The sequence below is a fragment of the Somniosus microcephalus genome, chromosome 11, assembly GCF_052327205.1.
Source record: "Somniosus microcephalus isolate GS21.2 chromosome 11, FLI_Smic_1.0, whole genome shotgun sequence".
NCBI lineage: Eukaryota > Metazoa > Chordata > Chondrichthyes > Squaliformes > Somniosidae > Somniosus > Somniosus microcephalus.
The window spans coordinates 2,430,667-2,452,389 of record NC_140997.1 but is presented as its reverse complement, the minus strand read 5'-3'; the positions used below and the strand labels follow the sequence as shown (position 1 = coordinate 2,452,389).

The 21,723-nt window shown below is 56.1% G+C and overlaps 1 protein-coding gene across 1 annotated transcript in view; it reads left to right on the top strand.

Annotated features, from left to right (window-relative positions):
* Positions 1–21,723, top strand: part of baiap3 (BAI1 associated protein 3) — a 296,698-nt gene that overhangs the window by 110,029 nt on the left and 164,946 nt on the right. The window contains 4 exon segments of the mRNA XM_086002220.1: positions 841–992; positions 15,386–15,509; positions 18,376–18,519; positions 19,576–19,653. Coding sequence (XP_085858346.1) covers positions 841–992; positions 15,386–15,509; positions 18,376–18,519; positions 19,576–19,653 — 498 coding nt within the window.

The following is a 21,723-nucleotide window of genomic DNA, read 5'->3' as shown; positions in this document are numbered from 1 at the left end:
CATCTTGCACTTTCGCTAAGGCTCCTTACTCGCCCTCTTATCAGGCCTAGCTATACCTACATGAAGGCCTGTTTCTGTGTTCTGCCCTAGTAAACGACCTCAGCTTTTTGAGCAACTCCTTATCTCACATGATTGGTTCTTCTGTTCCCAGCTTATCCTGGCTGCTGAGCTCAGCAAACCCATTTCTTTTATAAAACCATTATTTCTTTTACAATTCACCATTTCTTCCAATTCACCATTTCCTGATTTCCATTTCCCGACCCAATCTCTCTCTCTCCCTGCCCACCCCCACCTCTCCGTCCACCCATCTGTCACTCCGCCATCTCCCCACCCCCCTTATTTTGGGTTCCCTGGCTGGGTGGATGATCTTGGACCCTGGACCACTCTGTAACTGGGAGTGAGAGGGGTCCACTCAGGGTGGATGTTTTAACTCCCTCCCCTGCCTGAGAGCGGAGCCTCCGTCCACTGGCACTTCAACCTCACCTTATGGCCTGGCCAAGATTGGCAACTTGCTGTGTGCTGAACCAGGGGCCTTTGCCACGTCCTGCAGCTCCACACCGTGCCTGTGGGGGACTACTGGCCCCCGTCAACCTCCGAGTGACCAGCTCCATCGCGGCACCTTGCCATTAAACCCCTTGTCAGAACAGCTTCTGTTGCTGATGGGCCCCTCCCTCGTTGTAGACCCCCTCAATGGCTGGACAGAGTGCAAAGAGGCAGGACTGCGACCCAGGACCACCTGAGCCTCCTGGCTCTCCTCGTCCCATTCCTCCTTGCCCCCCAGGTTAGCGGGTATTGTCACAAAGTGTTTCCTTGAAGCTGCCTGCTTGATGCTCCTCACAGGTCGCAGATGATGTTCTGGCGCTGATGGAGGAGCTTGGGGAGGCCATGGAACAGGAGAGGTCGAAAATGACCCAGCAGATTGGGGAGACCCTGTTCGAGCTGTACCTGTCGCTCAAAGAACTGAAACACTTCAAGGAATTCCTTCCAGTAAAGTGAGTCAACAGAAGCAGCAACTGCTCACTTTAATCTAGCGGCTGGGGATGGGGTGAGGGGTCAGACACTGAATGATGGGGAGTGACCAAAGGTGAGGCTGAAGTGATGGGTTGTGTCGTGGGGGGAGAGGGGCAGGTAGCAGGTTCCCAATTGGAGAGCACGATAACTGAAGGCTGTCCTCGGGGACGCAGGGATTGGGCCACAGTCAGTTTCGGAACGCGGGCTGAGAGCTGGGGCTGAAGGGGAGTTGCAGGCATGGGTAGGGCTGGGTGACCACATGGACAACCTTTGCACAATGACCTGGATTTTGAAAGCAACGCACTTAATCCCACCGAGCAGAGGGTAGAATCGCAGAATGATGCAGCACAGGAGGAGGCCATTCGGCCCATCGTGCCTGTGCCGGCTCTTTGGTAGAGCTCTCCAATTAATCCCGCTCCCCCCTGCTCTTTCCCCGTAGTCCTGTAATGTTTCCCCTTCAAGTTTTTATCCAAGTCTCTTTTGAAAGTTGCTATTGAATCTGCTTCCTCCGCCCTTTCAGGCAGCGCGTTCCAGATCACAACAACTCGCTGCATAAAAAGAAATGTTTCCTGATGTCGCCTCGGGCTCTTTTGCTAATCACCTTCAATATGTGACCTCTGGTTACCGACCCTTCAACCACTGGAAGCAGTTTCTCCTTACTTACTCTTCATGATTTTGAACATCTCTATCAAATCTCCTCTTAACCTTTTCTGCTCTAAGGAGAACAACCCCAGCTTCTCCACATCACTGAAGTCCCTCCTCCCTCATACCATTCCAGTAAATCTCCTCTGCACCCTCTCCAAGGCCCTGACATCCTTCCTAAAGTGCGGTGCCCAGAATTGGACACAAGTGTCAGCTGTGGCTCAGTGGGTCCCACTCCAGGAATCTGAGCACAAAAATCCGGGCTGGCCCTTCAGTGCAGTACTGAGGGAGCGCCGCACTGTCAGAGGGGCAGTACTGAGGGAGCACTGCACTGTCGGAGGGGCAGTACTGAGGGAGCACTGCACTGTCGGAGGGGCAGTACTGAGGGAGCACTGCACTGTCGGAGGGGCAGTACTGAGGGAGCACTGCACTGTCGGAGGGGCAGTACTGAGGGAGCGCTGCACTGTCGGAGGGGCAGTACTGAGGGAGCGCTGCACTGTCGGAGGGGCAGTACTGAGGGAGCGCTGCACTGTCGGAGGGGGCAGTACTGAGGGAGCGCTGCACTGTCGGAGGGGCAGTACTGAGGGAGCGCCGCACTTTCGGAGGGGCAGTACTGAGGAAGCGTCGCACTGTCGGAGGGGCAGTACTGAGGGAGGCGCCGCACTGTGGGAGGGGCAGTACTGAGGGAGCGCCGCACTGTCGGAGGGGCAGTACTGAGGGTGCGCCGCACTGTCGGAGGGGCAGTACTGAGGGAGCGCGCCGCACTGTCGGAGGGGGCAGTACTGAGGGAGCGCCGCACTGTCGGAGGGGCAGTACTGAGGGAGCGCCGCACTGTCAGAGAGGCAGTACTGAGTGAGCGCCCGCACTGTCGGAGGGGCAGTACTGAGGGAGCGCTGCACTGTCGGAGGGGCAGTACTGAGGGAGCACTGCACTGTCAGAGGGTCAGTACTGAAGGAGTTCCGCACTGTCGGAGGGGGCAGTACTGAGGGAGCGCTGCACTGTCGGAGGTGCAGTACTGAGGGAGCGCCGCACTGTCGGAGGGGGCAGTACTGAGGGAGTGCTGCACTGTCGGAGGGGGCAGTACTGAGGGAGCGCCGCACTGTCGGAGGGGCAGTACTGAGGGGAGCGCCGCACTGTCGGAGGGGCAGTACTGAGGGGAGTGCTGCACTGTCGGAGGGGCAGTACTGAGGAACAGCTGCACTGTCAGAGGGGCAGTACTGAGGGAGCGCCGCACTGTCGGAGGGGCAGTACTGAGGGAGCGCCGCACTGTCGGAGGGGGCAGTACTGAGGGAGCGCCGCACTGTCGGAGGGGCAGTACTGAGGGAGCGCCGCGCTGTCGGAGGGGGCAGTACTGAGGGAGCGCCGCACTGTCGGAGGGGCAGTACTGAGTGAGCGCCGAACTGTCGGAGGGGCAGTACTGAGGGGAGCGCCGCACTGTTGGAGGGGGCAGTACTGAGGGAGCGCCGCACTGTCGGAGGGGCAGTACTGAGGGGAGCACTGCATTGTCAGAGGGGCAGTACTGAGTGAGCGCCGCACTGTCGGAGGGCCAGTACTGAGGGAGCGCCGCACTGTCGGAGGGGCAGTACTGAGGGAGCACTGCACTGTCAGAGGGTCAGTACTGAAGGAGTTCCGCACTGTCGGAGGGGCAGTACTGAGGGAGCGCTGCACTGTCGGAGGTGCAGTACTGAGGGAGCGCCGCACTGTCGGAGGGGCAGTACTGAGGGAGCAATGCACTGTCGGAGGGGCAGTACTGAGGGAGCGCCGCACTGTCGGAGGGGCAGTACTGAGGGAGCAATGCACTGTCGGAGGGGCAGTACTGAGGGAGCGCCGCACTGTCGGAGGGGCAGTACTGAGGGAGTGATATACCTATCAATTCGTCCAATAAAAAGCGACGAGTTAGGAACGTAACTAAAGGTTTTTATTGACTAAATAACAGAGCCCACCCTCGTGGGTGATCGGGTCCAACAAGGAGGAATACCAGCCAGTCGACTACCTTTATACCTGGGCAGGTAGGTGGAGCCATGGGCGGAGTCGGAGGTGGTCAGCCCAGGTATAACAGCGCGACAAGAGGCGACCTCGTATAGTGATACAACAGTGAGAACAGTGATAACAATACAACAGTGATAGCTATAGTGTAACGATAGTGAATGATAAAAGTGGTTTACCACATTCACCCCTTGTTTAGATTTGAGTCCGGCGGGGGTGAAGTGTACTACCAGTTCTGGTATGTCAGTCTGTCCGGAGGCCTCGTAAGCCTCTCCGATCGTCGCAGCGGCGGGTGCTGTATTATCCGGTGTTAATGCTGGTGTCTGCGTGGTCGGCGAAGGCTCGTGGGGTCCGGCATGCCGTCTACCTGGGCTGGAATTGGGGGGTGGTGGGGGGGGGGTAAAGGTGGTGTCTCCGGAGTGCCCGAGGGTGCGAGGTCTCGTAAGGAGACAGTGTCCTCCCGCCCGTCTGGGTAAGCCACGTAGGCGTACTGGGGGTTGGCGTGCAGGAGGTTCACCCTCTCGACCAGGGGGTCCGTTTTATGGGCCCTCACGTGCTTTCGCAGCAAGACGGGCCCCGGAGAGGTCAGCCAGGTTGGTAGAGTGGTTCCCGTAGTCGACTTCCTGGGGAAAACAAACATTCGTTCATGGGGGGGTGGTGTTAACGGCAGTGCAAAGTAGTGACCGGATGGAGTGCAGCGCTGTTGGGAGGACTTCCTGCCAGCGGGAGGTTGGGAGGCCCTGAGACTTTAAGGCTAAGAGGACGGCCTTCCATACCGTCGCGTTCTCTCTTTCCACCTGGCCGTTCCCTCGGGGGTTGTAGCTGGTGGTCCTACTTGCTGCAATACCTCTCGCTAGTAGGAACTGACGGAGTTCCTCGCTCATGAAGGAGGAGCCCCGGTCACTATGTATATAGTTCGGGAACCCGAACAAGGCGAAGAGGTCGTTCAGGCACTTGATGACCGTGGTACTGGTCATGTCTGGGCAGGGGAAGGCAAAAGGGAAACGGGAGTACTCATCAACGATGTTGAGGAAGTACACATTGCGGTCAGATGACGGTAGAGGCCCCTTAAAGTCGATGCTCAGGCGCTCGAAGGGGGCGGGTGGCCTTGATCAGGCTTGCTCTGTCCGGCCTATAGAAGTGCGGTTTGCACTCGGCGCAGGTCTGGCAGTTCCTGGTCATGGTCCTGACCTCCTCGATGGAGTAGGTCAGTTTGCGGGCCTTAATGAAATGGTAAAGTCTGGTGACCCCGGGGGTGGCAGAGGTCGTTGTGGAGGGTCTGAAGTCTATCAATATGCGCGCTGGCGCATGTAATTCGTGAAAGAGCATCAGGGGGTTCGTTCAGCTTACCTGGCCGGTACAAGATATCATAATCGTAGGTGGATAGCTCGATTCTCCACCTCAAGATCTTGTCATTCTTGATTTTGCCCCTCAGCTTGTTATTAAACATGAAAGCAAGCCGAACGTTGGTCGGTGAGGAGGGTAAATCGTTTGCCTGCCAGGTAATGCCTCCAGCGCCGTACCGCCTCCACAATTGCCTGGGCTTCCTTCTCGACCGACGAGTGTCGGGATCTCGGGGCCCTGTAGGGTCCTTGAGAAGAAGGCCACCGGCCTCCCCTCCTGGTTAAGGGTAGCGGCTAGGGCGAAGTCGGATGCATCGCTCTCCACTTGGAAGGGGATGGACTCATCCACTGCGTGCATTGTGGCCTTGGCTATGTCTCCCTTGATGAGGGAGAAGGCCGCGCACGCTTCCTCCGTGAGGGGGAAGGATGTGGACTTCATGAGGGGTCTGGCTTTGTCCGCATAATTGGGCACCCATTGGGCATAGTAGGCGAAGAGCCCCAGGGTTCTCTTAAGTGCCTTAGGGCAGTGGGGGAGGGGTAGCTCCATGAGGGGGCGCATTCTTTCGGGGTCGGGGCCGATGAGTCCGTTCTCTACTACACAGCCAAGGATGGCAAGGCGCGAGGTGTTAAACACACATTTCTCCTTATTGTAGGTGAGGTTCAGCCGTTGGGCCGTACGGAGGAATTTCTCCAGATTCACGTCATGGTCCTGCCGGTCGCGGCCGCAGATGGTGACGTTATCTAGATAGGGGAATGTGGCCTGCAGTCCGTTCTGGTCAACCATCCGGTCCATCTCCCTTTGGAAGACCGAGACCCCGTTGGTGACACCGAAGGGGACCCTAAGGAAGTGGTATAGGCGCCCATTCGCCTCGAAGGCGGGTGTACTGGCGGTCCTCGGGGTGGATAGGGAGTTGGTGGTAGGCCGACTTAAGGTCGATGGTCGAGAATACGCGGTATTGTGCAATCTGATTGACCATGTCAGATATGCGGGGAAGGGGGTATGCGTCCAGCTGGGTGTATCTGTTTATGGTCTGGCTGTAGTCGATGACCAGGCGATTTTTATCGCCGGTCTTAACGACCACGACCTGGGCACGCCAGGGGCTGTTGCTCCCCTCGATAATGCCCTCTTTCAGGAGGCGCCGCACCTCAGAGCTAATGAAGGCTCTGTCCCCAGCGCTGTACCGCCTGCTCTTGGTAGCGACGAGTTTGCAGTCGGGGGTGAGGTTAGCGAACAGGGAAGGTGGCGGCACCTTGAGGGTGGATAGGCTGCAGGTGTTACGCGGTGGGCGGTTTAACATTCGCTGGTTGTCGACTGTGAGTGGGGGGAGGGGTCCACCGTATGCTAGGGTTACACTTTGGAGGTGGGATTGGAAGTCCAGCCCTAGTAGGACGGCAGCGCAGAGCTGGGGGAGGACGAGGAGTTTAAAATGTTTATACTCCGTACCCTTAACCGACAAGGTCACAACACAGTAGCCGCTAATGTCCATGGCGTGGGACCTCGATGCCATCGAGATTCGGTTGCGCGTTGGCAGGACAGGGAGGGAGTAGTGGCTCACCGTGTCTGGGTGGATGAAGCTCTCCGTGCTTCCGCTGTCGAACAGGCAGGTCGTGGCGTGGCCGTTTACTTTGATGTCCATCATCGACTTGGACAGGTGGTGTGGGCGGGCTTGATCCAGAGTGACGGAGGCTAGTGTGTAGGTAAGCGAGTCGTTGTCGTCTGCGGGCGAGGCGGTCGTCGGGTCCGGAGGCCCGGTGGCAGTCGGGCGTGGTGGGTAAAATGGCGTCTCCCACGAGGTAGGACAAAATGGCGGAGAAGATGGCTGCTCCCATAACTCACATGAGGCACTATTGGGGTCGGTTGCCTTGATCAAAGATGGCCGCCCCCATGACTCTCGTGTGGGGATGCTGGCCTCAGTTGCCTTGAAAGAAGATGGCCGCCCCCACAGTTCGCATGAGGCACTGCTGGCCTCTGAAGATCCGCTCCTGCAGGCCTTAGAGAAGTGGCCTTTCTTCCTGCAGGTTGAGCAGGCAGAGTTCCTGGCTGGGCAGCGCGACCTCGGGTGCTTCTCCTGGCCGCAAAAGAAGCAGCCGGCGGCCCGATCGCGGGTGCCCGATGTCGGAGCCGGTACCGGGGGTGGTGGTCCCGGTCGGGTCCGGGACGCCGACGCTGAGGTAGGTCCCGGGGGCGGCGCTGCGAAGGGTATTGCGGTAGGGGTCGGGCCCGAGTCCCAGGGTCGCGAGCAGTACCTGGAAAACGCCTCCTGGTCCTGATGGGCCACCTCTAGGGAGAGAGCGAGGGCTTCAGCTTTGTCCAGGTCGAGGTCTTTAGCTTCAAGCAGTCTTTGCCGTGAGTAGTCGGACCGTAGGCCTTTCACAAAGGCATCGCGGATATTATCTTCCGTATTTTCAACAGCCGTCACCACTTTAAAGTCACAGTTCCTGCCGAGTGCTCTTAGCGCCCGTAAAAATTCAGCTACAGACTCTCCTGGCTGTTGCGGGCGGGATCTTAGGAGGTGCCTGGTGTACATGTAATTTACCGGGCTCCGGTACTGCTGTTTCAGTAGGTTGATAGCGGCCTCGTATGTAGTCGTATCCTGGATGAGTGCGTATACTCTCGGGCTCGCTTGGGCGTTCAGAACTCTTAGTTTGGATCTCTGAGGGACGCCGGATTCTTCCAGGTAGGATTCGAAGCAGCCCAGCCAGTGTTTGAAGTCGAGGGCTGAGTTTGCTGCCTGTGGGTTTAGATCCAGGTACGATGGTTTGAGGGCTTGCAGCCAAGCCGGCTGGTGTGGCTGGTGTAGCCCGGTGTCTGAAAGCTGCTGTGGCTGTGCTTCTGGGAGGGCTTCTGGCTGGCCAGTAGTAGACATCTTTAAAATTTAGTCAATAAAATTGATATACCTATCAATTCGTCCAATAAAAAGCGACGAGTTAGGAACGTAACTAAAGGTTTTTATTGACTAAATAACAGAGCCCACCCTCGTGGGTGATCGGGTCCAACAAGGAGGAATACCAGCCAGTCGACTACCTTTATACCTGGGCAGGTAGGTGGAGCCATGGGCGGAGTCGGAGGTGGTCAGCCCAGGTATAACAGCGCGACAAGAGGCGACCTCGTATAGTGATACAACAGTGAGAACAGTGAGAACAATACAACAGTGATAACTATAGTGTAACGATAGTGAACGATAAAAGTGGTTTACCACAGGGAGTGCTGCACTGTCGGAGGGGCAGTACTGAGGGAGCGCCGCACTGTCGGAGGGGCAGTACTGAGGGAGCGCCGCACTGTCGGAGGGGCAGTACTGAGGGAGCGCCGCACTGTCGGAGGGGCAGCACTGAGGGAGCGCCGCACTGTCAGAGGGGCAGTACTGAGGGAGCAATGCACTGTCGGAGGGGCAGTACTGAGGGAGCGCCGCACTGTCGGAGGGCCAGTACTGAGGGAGCGCCGCACTGTCGGAGGGGCAGTACTGAGGGAGCAATGCACTGTCGGAGGGGCAGTACTGAGGGAGCGCCGCACTGTCGGAGGGGCAGTACTGAGGGAGTGATATACCTATCAATTCGTCCAATAAAAAGCGACGAGTTAGGAACGTAACTAAAGGTTTTTATTGACTAAATAACAGAGCCCACCCTCGTGGGTGATCGGGTCCAACAAGGAGGAATACCAGCCAGTCGACTACCTTTATACCTGGGCAGGTAGGTGGAGCCATGGGCGGAGTCGGAGGTGGTCAGCCCAGGTATAACAGCGCGACAAGAGGCGACCTCGTATAGTGATACAACAGTGAGAACAGTGATAACAATACAACAGTGATAGCTATAGTGTAACGATAGTGAATGATAAAAGTGGTTTACCACATTCACCCCTTGTTTAGATTTGAGTCCGGCGGGGTGAAGTGTACTACCAGTTCTGGTATGTCAGTCTGTCCGGAGGCCTCGTAAGCCTCTCCGATCGTCGCAGCGGCGGTGCTGTATTATCCGGTGTTAATGCTGGTGTCTGCGTGGTCGGCGAAGGCTCGTGGGGTCCCGGCATGCCGTCTACCTGGGCTGGAATTGGGGGGTGGTGGGGGGGGGTAAAGGTGGTGTCTCCGGAGTGCCCGAGGGTGCGAGGTCTCGTAAGGAGACAGTGTCCTCCCGCCCGTCTGGGTAAGCCACGTAGGCGTACTGGGGGTTGGCGTGCAGGAGGTTCACCCTCTCGACCAGGGGGTCCGTTTTATGGGCCCTCACGTGCTTTCGCAGCAAGACGGGCCCCGGAGAGGTCAGCCAGGTTGGTAGAGTGGTTCCCGTAGTCGACTTCCTGGGGAAAACAAACATTCGTTCATGGGGGGGTGGTGTTAACGGCAGTGCAAAGTAGTGACCGGATGGAGTGCAGCGCTGTTGGGAGGACTTCCTGCCAGCGGGAGGTTGGGAGGCCCTGAGACTTTAAGGCTAAGAGGACGGCCTTCCATACCGTCGCGTTCTCTCTTTCCACCTGGCCGTTCCCTCGGGGGTTGTAGCTGGTGGTCCTACTTGCTGCAATACCTCTCGCTAGTAGGAACTGACGGAGTTCCTCGCTCATGAAGGAGGAGCCCCGGTCACTATGTATATAGTTCGGGAACCCGAACAAGGCGAAGAGGTCGTTCAGGCACTTGATGACCGTGGTACTGGTCATGTCTGGGCAGGGGAAGGCAAAAGGGAAACGGGAGTACTCATCAACGATGTTGAGGAAGTACACATTGCGGTCAGATGACGGTAGAGGCCCCTTAAAGTCGATGCTCAGGCGCTCGAAGGGGCGGGTGGCCTTGATCAGGCTTGCTCTGTCCGGCCTATAGAAGTGCGGTTTGCACTCGGCGCAGGTCTGGCAGTTCCTGGTCATGGTCCTGACCTCCTCGATGGAGTAGGTCAGTTTGCGGGCCTTAATGAAATGGTAAAGTCTGGTGACCCCGGGGTGGCAGAGGTCGTTGTGGAGGGTCTGAAGTCTATCAATATGCGCGCTGGCGCATGTAATTCGTGAAAGAGCATCAGGGGGTTCGTTCAGCTTACCTGGCCGGTACAAGATATCATAATCGTAGGTGGATAGCTCGATTCTCCACCTCAAGATCTTGTCATTCTTGATTTTGCCCCTCAGCTTGTTATTAAACATGAAAGCAACCGAACGTTGGTCGGTGAGGAGGGTAAATCGTTTGCCTGCCAGGTAATGCCTCCAGCGCCGTACCGCCTCCACAATTGCCTGGGCTTCCTTCTCGACCGACGAGTGTCGGATCTCGGGGCCCTGTAGGGTCCTTGAGAAGAAGGCCACCGGCCTCCCCTCCTGGTTAAGGGTAGCGGCTAGGGCGAAGTCGGATGCATCGCTCTCCACTTGGAAGGGGATGGACTCATCCACTGCGTGCATTGTGGCCTTGGCTATGTCTCCCTTGATGAGGGAGAAGGCCGCGCACGCTTCCTCCGTGAGGGGGAAGGATGTGGACTTCATGAGGGGTCTGGCTTTGTCCGCATAATTGGGCACCCATTGGGCATAGTAGGCGAAGAGCCCCAGGGTTCTCTTAAGTGCCTTAGGGCAGTGGGGGAGGGGTAGCTCCATGAGGGGGCGCATTCTTTCGGGGTCGGGGCCGATGAGTCCGTTCTCTACTACACAGCCAAGGATGGCAAGGCGCGAGGTGTTAAACACACATTTCTCCTTATTGTAGGTGAGGTTCAGCCGTTGGGCCGTACGGAGGAATTTCTCCAGATTCACGTCATGGTCCTGCCGGTCGCGGCCGCAGATGGTGACGTTATCTAGATAGGGGAATGTGGCCTGCAGTCCGTTCTGGTCAACCATCCGGTCCATCTCCCTTTGGAAGACCGAGACCCCGTTGGTGACACCGAAGGGGACCCTAAGGAAGTGGTATAGGCGCCCATTCGCCTCGAAGGCGGTGTACTGGCGGTCCTCGGGGTGGATAGGGAGTTGGTGGTAGGCCGACTTAAGGTCGATGGTCGAGAATACGCGGTATTGTGCAATCTGATTGACCATGTCAGATATGCGGGGAAGGGGGTATGCGTCCAGCTGGGTGTATCTGTTTATGGTCTGGCTGTAGTCGATGACCAGGCGATTTTTATCGCCGGTCTTAACGACCACGACCTGGGCACGCCAGGGGCTGTTGCTCCCCTCGATAATGCCCTCTTTCAGGAGGCGCCGCACCTCAGAGCTAATGAAGGCTCTGTCCCCAGCGCTGTACCGCCTGCTCTTGGTAGCGACGAGTTTGCAGTCGGGGGTGAGGTTAGCGAACAGGGAAGGTGGCGGCACCTTGAGGGTGGATAGGCTGCAGGTGTTACGCGGTGGGCGGTTTAACATTCGCTGGTTGTCGACTGTGAGTGGGGGGAGGGGTCCACCGTATGCTAGGGTTACACTTTGGAGGTGGGATTGGAAGTCCAGCCCTAGTAGGACGGCAGCGCAGAGCTGGGGGAGGACGAGGAGTTTAAAATGTTTATACTCCGTACCCTTAACCGACAAGGTCACAACACAGTAGCCGCTAATGTCCATGGCGTGGGACCTCGATGCCATCGAGATTCGGTTGCGCGTTGGCAGGACAGGGAGGGAGTAGTGGCTCACCGTGTCTGGGTGGATGAAGCTCTCCGTGCTTCCGCTGTCGAACAGGCAGGTCGTGGCGTGGCCGTTTACTTTGATGTCCATCATCGACTTGGACAGGTGGTGTGGGCGGGCTTGATCCAGAGTGACGGAGGCTAGTGTGTAGGTAAGCGAGTCGTTGTCGTCTGCGGGCGAGGCGGTCGTCGGGTCCGGAGGCCCGGTGGCAGTCGGGCGTGGTGGGTAAAATGGCGTCTCCCACGAGGTAGGACAAAATGGCGGAGAAGATGGCTGCTCCCATAACTCACATGAGGCACTATTGGGGTCGGTTGCCTTGATCAAAGATGGCCGCCCCCATGACTCTCGTGTGGGGATGCTGGCCTCAGTTGCCTTGAAAGAAGATGGCCGCCCCCACAGTTCGCATGAGGCACTGCTGGCCTCTGAAGATCCGCTCCTGCAGGCCTTAGAGAAGTGGCCTTTCTTCCTGCAGGTTGAGCAGGCAGAGTTCCTGGCTGGGCAGCGCGACCTCGGGTGCTTCTCCTGGCCGCAAAAGAAGCAGCCGGCGGCCCGATCGCGGGTGCCCGATGTCGGAGCCGGTACCGGGGGTGGTGGTCCCGGTCGGGTCCGGGACGCCGACGCTGAGGTAGGTCCCGGGGGCGGCGCTGCGAAGGGTATTGCGGTAGGGGTCGGGCCCGAGTCCCAGGGTCGCGAGCAGTACCTGGAAAACGCCTCCTGGTCCTGATGGGCCACCTCTAGGGAGAGAGCGAGGGCTTCAGCTTTGTCCAGGTCGAGGTCTTTAGCTTCAAGCAGTCTTTGCCGTGAGTAGTCGGACCGTAGGCCTTTCACAAAGGCATCGCGGATATTATCTTCCGTATTTTCAACAGCCGTCACCACTTTAAAGTCACAGTTCCTGCCGAGTGCTCTTAGCGCCCGTAAAAATTCAGCTACAGACTCTCCTGGCTGTTGCGGGCGGGATCTTAGGAGGTGCCTGGTGTACATGTAATTTACCGGGCTCCGGTACTGCTGTTTCAGTAGGTTGATAGCGGCCTCGTATGTAGTCGTATCCTGGATGAGTGCGTATACTCTCGGGCTCGCTTGGGCGTTCAGAACTCTTAGTTTGGATCTCTGAGGGACGCCGGATTCTTCCAGGTAGGATTCGAAGCAGCCCAGCCAGTGTTTGAAGTCGAGGGCTGAGTTTGCTGCCTGTGGGTTTAGATCCAGGTACGATGGTTTGAGGGCTTGCAGCCAAGCCGGCTGGTGTGGCTGGTGTAGCCCGGTGTCTGAAAGCTGCTGTGGCTGTGCTTCTGGGAGGGCTTCTGGCTGGCCAGTAGTAGACATCTTTAAAATTTAGTCAATAAAATTGATATACCTATCAATTCGTCCAATAAAAAGCGACGAGTTAGGAACGTAACTAAAGGTTTTTATTGACTAAATAACAGAGCCCACCCTCGTGGGTGATCGGGTCCAACAAGGAGGAATACCAGCCAGTCGACTACCTTTATACCTGGGCAGGTAGGTGGAGCCATGGGCGGAGTCGGAGGTGGTCAGCCCAGGTATAACAGCGCGACAAGAGGCGACCTCGTATAGTGATACAACAGTGAGAACAGTGAGAACAATACAACAGTGATAACTATAGTGTAACGATAGTGAACGATAAAAGTGGTTTACCACAGGGAGTGCTGCACTGTCGGAGGGGCAGTACTGAGGGAGCGCCGCACTGTCGGAGGGGCAGTACTGAGGGAGCGCCGCACTGTCGGAGGGGCAGTACTGAGGGAGCGCCGCACTGTCGGAGGGGCAGCACTGAGGGAGCGCCGCACTGTCAGAGGGGCAGTACTGAGGGAGCAATGCACTGTCGGAGGGGCAGTACTGAGGGAGCGCCGCACTGTCGGAGGGCCAGTACTGAGGGAGCGCCGCACTGTCGGAGGGGCAGTACTGAGGGAGCAATGCACTGTCGGAGGGGCAGTACTGAGGGAGCGCCGCACTGTCGGAGGGGCAGTACTGAGGGAGCAATGCACTGTCGGAGGGGCAGTACTGAGGGAGCGCCGCACTGTCGGAGAGGCAGTACTGAGGGAGCGCCGCACTGTCGGAGGGGCAGTACTGAGGGAGCGCTGCACTGTCGGAGGGCCAGTACTGAGGGAGCGCCGCACTGTCGGAGGGGCAGCACTGAGTGAGCGCCGCACTGTCGGAGGGGCAGTACTGAGTGAGCGCCGCACTGTCGGAGGGGCAGTACTGAGGGAGCGCCACACTGTCGGAGGGGCAGTACTGAGGGAGCAATGCACTGTCGGAGGGGCAGTACTGAGGGAGCGCCGCACTGTCGGAGGGGCAGTACTGAGGGAGCAATGCACTGTCGGAGGGGCAGTACTGAGGGAGCGCCGCACTGTCGGAGAGGCAGTACTGAGGGAGCGCCGCACTGTCGGAGGGGCAGTACTGAGGGAGCGCTGCACTGTCGGAGGGCCAGTACTGAGGGAGCGCCGCACTGTCGGAGGGGCAGCACTGAGTGAGCGCCGCACTGTCGGAGGGGCAGTACTGAGTGAGCGCCGCACTGTCGGAGGGGCAGTACTGAGGGAGCGCCACACTGTCGGAGGGGCAGTACTGAGGGAGCGCCACACTGTCAGAGGGCCAGTACTGAGGGAGCGCCGCACTGTCGGAGGGGCAGTACTGAGGGAGCGCCGCACTGTCGGAGGGGCAGTACTGAGGGAGCGCCGCTCTGTCGGAGGGGCAGTACTGAGGGAGCGCCGCACTGTCGGAGCGGCAGTACTGAGGGAGCGCAGCACTGTCGGAGGGGCAGTACTGAGGGAGCGCCGCACTGTTGGAGGGGCATTACTGAGGGAGCACCGCACTGTCGGAGGGCCAGTACTGAGGGAGCGCCGCACTGTCGGAGGGGCAGTACTGAGGGAGCAATGCACTGTCGGAGGGGCAGTACTGAGGGAGCGCCGCACTGTCGGAGGGGCAGTACTGAGGGAGCAATGCACTGTCGGAGGGGCAGTACTGAGGGAGCGCCGCACTGTCGGAGAGGCAGTACTGAGGGAGCGCTGCACTGTCGGAGGGCCAGTACTGAGGGAGCGCCGCACTGTCGGAGGGGCAGTACTGAGTGAGCGCCGCACTGTCGGAGGGCCAGTACTGAGGGAGCGCCGCACTGTCGGAGGGGCAGTACTGAGTGAGCGCCGCACTGTCAGAGGGCCAGTACTGCGGGAGCGCCGCACTGTCGGAGGGGCAGTACTGAGGGAGCACTGCACTGTCAGAGGGGCAGTACTGAGGGAGCGCCGCACTGTCAGAGGGCCAGTACTGAGGGAGCGCCACACTGTCGGAGGGGCAGTACTGAGGGAGCGCCGCACTGTCGGAGGGGCAGTACTGAGGGAGTGCTGCACTGTTGGAGGGGCGGTACTGAGGGAGCGCCGCACTGTCGGAGGGGCAGTACTGAGGGAGCGCCGCACTGTCGGAGAGGCAGTACTGAGGGAGTGCTGCACTGTCGGAGGGGCAGTACTGAGGGAGCGCCGCACTGTCGGTGGGGCAGTACTGAGGGAGCGCCGCACTGTCGGAGCGGCAGTACTGAGGGAGCGCAGCACTGTCGGAGGGGCAGTACTGAGGGAGCGCCACACTGTCGGAGGGGCAGGACTGAGGGAGCGCCGCACTGTCAGGGGCAGTATGAGTGAGCGCCACATGGTTGGAGGGGCAGTACTGAGGGAGCGCCGCACTGTCGAAGGGGCAGTACTGAGGGAGTGCTGCACTGTTGGAGGGGCAGTACTGAGGGAGCGCCGCACTGTTGGAGGAGATATTCAACCGAAACTCTGGTTCCCCTCAGGTGGAGTAGAGCAGGGGATCCACACTGGATCCCACCAAGACTCTAAATCTGTTTATTTCCCATCCCCTACAGGGACTCGAAACCTCTGGCACTCGCGACTTTCCACGACTGGTTCCAGATGTCCATTAACAAGTGGCTACTCATCGTTTACGAGAAGTCCTGTGAGCGTATTACGAGGGCAGTGCTGGTGGATCAGGTAAATGGCCCGGGTCGGTGTGTGAAACATAGAAGATAGGAGCAGGAGTAGGCCATTTGGCCCCTCGAGTCTGCCCCGCCATTCGATGAGATCATGGCTGATCATCCAAACTCAGTACCCTGTCCCTGCCTTCTCCCCATATCCCTTGATTCCTTTAGCTCTAAGAAATATATCCAACTCCTTCTTGAATATATTTAAAGACTTGGCCTCAACCGCCTTCTGTGGTAGAGAATTCCACAGGTTCACCACTCTCTGGGTGAAGAAATTCTTCCTCATCTCTGTCCTAAATGGCTTACCCCTTATCCTTAGACTATGACCCCTGGTTCTGGACTCTCTGACCATCGGGAACATTCTACCTGCATCTAGTTTGTCCAGGCCTGACAGAATTTTATAAGTTTCGATGAGATCCCCTCTCCTTCTTCTAAACTCCAGCGAGTATAAGCCCAATCGACCCAATCTCTCCTCATATGTCATTCCTGCCATCCCAGGGATCAGCCTTGTGAATCTTCACTGAACTCCTTCCATGGCAAGAACATCCTTCCTCAGATAAGGCGACCAAAAGATGTGGTCTCACCAAGGCCCTGTACAACTGCAGCAGGACATCCTTGCTCCTGTACTCAAACCCTTTTGCTATGAAGGCCAACATACCACTTGCCTTCTTCACCGCCTGCTGCACCTGCATGCTTACCTTCAGCGACTGGTGCACAAGGACACCCAGGTCTCTTTGCACTTCCCCTTCTCCCAATCTATTGCCATTCAGATAATAGTCTGCCTTTCTGTTTTTGACACCAAAGTGGATAACCTCGCATTTATCCACGTTATATTGCATCTGCCACGCTTCTGCCCAATTACCCAACCTGTCCAAATCATCCTGGAGTTTCTCGGCATCCTCTTCACAGCACACATGCCCACCCAGCTTTGTGTCGTCTGCAAACTTGGAGATATTACATCTAGTTCCCTTATCTAGATCATTAATGTATATTGTGAATAGCTGGGGTCCAAGGACCGATCCCTGCGGTACCCCACTAGTCACTGCCTGCCACTCGGAAAAAGACCCATTAATTCCTACTCTCTGCTTTCTGTCCGCCAACCAGTTCTCTATCCAAGTCAATACCTTGCCCCCAATCCCATGTGCCTTAACTTTACACGCTAATCTCTTATGCGGGACCTTATCGAAAGCCTTTTGAAAGTCCAAATACACCACATCTACTGGTTCTCCCTTATCTATTTTCCCAGTTACATCCTCAAAAAATTCCAGTAGATTAGTCAAGCATGATTTACCTTTTGTAAATCCATGTTGACTTTGTCCGATCCTGTCACTGTTTTCCAAGTGCTCTGCTATTACATCTTTTATAATGGACTCTAGCATTTTCCCCACTACCGATGTCAGGCTTACCAGTCTGTAATTCCCCGTTTTCTCTCTACCACCCTTTTTGAATAGTGAGGTAACATTAGCTACCCTCCAATCCATGGGTACAGTTCCAGATTCCAGCGAATTTTGGAATTCCTCCTGCCAGTTGGACATGTTGACAAGTTGCAGGCGCGATGCCCATGATTTCCTCTACTCTACCGTGGCCAGTAACTGTGCTCCGAGGTTCGATGTACTTTGCTAGCGCGCTACGTTGCGGGACGAGGCAGAACACTCCCGTCAGTTAACGTAGCTCAAGATAAAGTTTTATACTAAATGAGTGTCCATGGGCTGTGGGAGGAGATTCAATGGGTGGGTAGTCTGTGATAGGGGAGAGTGTACATGGGGTGTGGGAGGAGATTCAATGGGTGGGTAGAGTCCATGATAGGGGAGATTGTACATGGGGTGTGGGAGGAGATTCAATGGGTGGGTAGAGTCCGTGATAGGGGAGATTGTACATGGGCTGTGGGAGGAGATTCAATGGGAGGGTAGAGTCCGTGATAGGGGAGATTGTACATGGGCTGTGGGAGGAGATTCAATGGGTGGGTAGAGCCCATGATAGGGGAGATTGTACATGGGGTGTGGGAGGAGATTCAATGGGTGGGTAGAGTCTGTGATGGGGAGAGTGTACGTGGGGTGTGGGAGGAGATTCAATGGGTGGGTAGAGTCCATGATAGGCGAGATTGTACATGGGGTGTGGGAGGAGATTTAATGGGTGGGTAGAGCCCATGATAGGGGAGACTGTACATGGGGTGTGGGAGGAGATTCAATGGGTGGGTAGAGCCCATGATAGGGGAGACTGTACATGGGGTGTGGGAGGAGATTCAATGGGTGGGTAGAGTCTGTGATAGGGGAGATTGTACATGGGGTGTGGGAGGAGATTCAATGGGTGGGTAGAGTCTGTGATAGGGGAGACTGTACATGGGCTGTGGGAGGAGATTCAATGGGTGGGTAGAGTCCATGATAGGGGAGAGTGTACATGGGGTGTGAGAGGAGATTCAATGGGTGGGTAGAGTCTGTGATAGGGGAGATTGTACATGGGGTGTGGGAGGAGATTCAATGGGTGGGTAGAGTCCATGATAGGGGAGATTGTACATGGGGTGTGAGAGGAGATTCAATGGGTGGGTAGAGTCTGTGATAGGGGAGAGTGTACATGGGGTGTGAGAGGAGATTCAATGGGTGGGTAGAGTCTGTGATAGGGGAGATTGTACATGGGGTGTGGGAGGAGATTCAATGGGTGGGTAGAGTCCATGATAGGGGAGATTGTACATGGGGTGTGGGAGGAGATTCAATGGGTGGGTAGAGTCCATGATAGGGGAGATTGTACATGGGGTGTGGGAGGAGATTCAATGGGTGGGTAGAGTCCATGATAGGGGAGATTGTTACTCTGTTGATGAATTCCGTGCTGCGTGTTACTCTCTCTGTTGATGATGGTGAATGTTTTTGGCTTTTCCCCAGCTTGATCCCGTTGACAACTTGTCCAACCATAGCAGCTCAGCTGTTGATGTGGTGACCTGTTTCACTCAGATCAGGAACTTCTGGCTGCAGCTGGCCTGGCCGGACCCGATGGGAGCCTTTGTCTTCGTAACGAAAATCACCGACGTGAGTATCTGCACAATCCTCGCAATCTGCACAATCCTTGCAATCCCCGCAATCCCCACAATCTCCGCAATCCCCACAATCCTCGCAGGTTTCTGCAGACCCACTGTTTCTCGAGGGAGGCAGAGCAACACAGCACATTGGTCCTGTTGGGATCTGGTGCAGTCTCCCTCTTGTGTTCTACTGGTGATACATCGCCCAGCGGGAGTGAGGAGGAGGGTGTGGAGTGGAGAGGCCTAGGAGTGAAAATCGGAGGGCAGGCCACAAGGTCCATTGTTCCACTCTTCTTCTTTCATAGTAGCGAGGCAAATCAAATGTCAATATCCAAGTCAGATATCCAGGCCAAAGCTTCCGGTGTAACAGTGTGGATATCTTGTAGGCTGCCTGCGAATTTCCTCAGAGGGCAGTGCTCAATGATGAACTCCAGGGTCTGATCAGGAGCTCCACAGTCACACGATGGGGATGCTTTAACCTTCCACCGATGGAGAAGGTGACAGCATCGACCATGAGCGGTTCTGAGGCGGTTGATGGTTGTCCACTGTTTGCGAGGATGGTTTGATCCTTCAGGTTGTACTGTGGGGTCCTCTGCAAGGAATCCACTCCGTATGTTGCAGTTCCACTACTCTGGGCTTCTGGTTACAGAGCGAGATCTACATGGTTCCAGGAATGCATCACCTGAACTCCGTCAGACCTAAGGGATGGTGCGTGTCCCTGTTACTTTCCATCTCAGTAGGTCCAGAGTGAGTGCTTGTTCTCTGTCCATTTCATGGCCCTTTCGTGCCACCTCCGCCGGCTCCACTGGGCCAGAGAAGAGTTGCTACTGCTGTGACCCTGCCTCATTTCAGTTACTTTCTCCTCCTACCTAAAGAGCCTGGGATGTCTCTGTGTTAAAGGCGTTTTATATATTCAAGGTGTTGATGCTCAATCTTTTCACTGATTTAAGTTGTATTCCTGTGTGCTGAGTGTATGCCCACACCAGGCACCGGGGGAGTCGTTTTACAGCAGTATCCAGACTGAAGCCTATATTTTCAGGACCGATCTTTCCATCATTTCTTCCAGGATATTTGTAATGCGGCCGTGATGTACTCGGAAATGGTGAGGCACAAAGCAGATGATCAGAAGAAAATTACACAACAGGTGAGCTCTGAGGAAACCTTGTGAACAGGAGACATGACAACCAATCGCATTTCACGTTTCATTTCAGATATCATATGGCCATTGAGATCCGATAGAATCCCAATGGACCAAACGCCTTCCCACTCACTCCCAGTGTACACAATCCCAATGGACCAAACGCCTTCCCACTCACTCCCACTGTACAGAATCCCAATGGACCAAACCCCTTCCCACTCACTCCCACTGTACACAATCCCAATGGACCAAACCCCTTCCCACTCACTCCCATTGTACAGAATCCCAATGGACCAAACCCCTTCCCATTCACTCCCATTGTACACAATCCCAATGGACCAAACCCCTTCCCACTCACTCCCATTGTACAGAATCCCAATGGACCAAACCCCTTCCCACTCACTCCCATTGTACAGAATCCCAATGGACCAAACCCCTTCCCACTCACTCCCACTGTACACAATCCCAATGGACCAAACCCCTTCCCACTCACTCCCATTGTACACAATCCCAATGGACCAAACCCCTTCCCACTCACTCCCATTGTACACAATCCCAATGGACCAAACCCCTTCCCACTCACTCCCATTGTACACAATCCCAATGGACCAAACCCCTTCCCACTCACTCCCACTGTACAGAATCCCAATGGACCAAACCCCTTCCCACTCACTCCCATTGTACACAATCCCAATGGACCAAACCCCTTCCCACTCACTCCCATTGTACAGAATCCCAATGGACCAAACCCCTTCCCACTCACTCCCATTGTACACAATCCCAATGGACCAAACGCCTTCCCACTCACTCCCATTGTACACAATCCCAATGGACCAAACCCCTTCCCACTCACTCCCATTGTACACAATCCCAATGGACCAAACCCCTTCCCACTCACTCCCATTGTACAGAATCCCAATGGACCAAACCCCTTCCCACTCACTCCCATTGTACACAATCCCAATGGACCAAACGCCTTCCCACTCACTCCCATTGTACACAATCCCAATGGACCAAACCCCTTCCCACTCACTCCCATTGTACACAATCCCAATGGACCAAACCCCTTCCCATTCACTCCCAGTGTACAGAATCCCAATGGACCAAACGCCTTCCCACTCACTCCCATTGTACAGAATCCCAATGGACCAAACGCCTTCCCACTCACTCCCATTGTACACAATCCCAATGGACCAAACCCCTTCCCACTCACTCCCATTGTACACAATCCCAATGGACCAAACCCCTTCCCACTCACTCCCATTGTACAGAATCCCAATGGACCAAACCCCTTCCCACTCACTCCCATTGTACACAATCCCAATGGACCAAACGCCTTCCCACTCACTCCCATTGTACACAATCCCAATGGACCAAACCCCTTCCCACTCACTCCCATTGTACACAATCCCAATGGACCAAACCCCTTCCCACTCACTCCCATTGTACACAATCCCAATGGACCAAACGCCTTCCCACTCACTCCCATTGTACAGAATCCCGATGGGCCAAACCCCTTCCCACTCACTCCCATTGTACACAATCCCAATGGACCAAACCCCTTCCCACTCACTCCCATTGTACAGAATCCCAATGGACCAAACCCCTTCCCACTCACTCCCATTGTACACAATCCCAATGGACCAAACGCCTTCCCACTCACTCCCATTGTACACAATCCCAATGGACCAAACCCCTTCCCACTCACTCCCATTGTACACAATCCCAATGGACCAAAGCCCTTCCCACTCACTCCCATTGTACAGAATCCCAATGGACCAAACCCCTTCCCACTCACTCCCATTGTACACAATCCCAATGGACCAAACCCCTTCCCACTCACTCCCACTGTATAGAATCCCAATGGACCAAACCCCTTCCCACTCACTCCCATTGTACACAATCCCAATGGACCAAACGCCTTCCCACTCACTCCCATTGTACACAATCCCAATGGACCAAACCCCTTCCCACTCACTCCCATTGTACAGAATCCCAATGGACCAATCCCCTTCCCACTCACTCCCATTGTACACAATCCCAATGGACCAAACCCCTTCCCACTCACTCCCATTG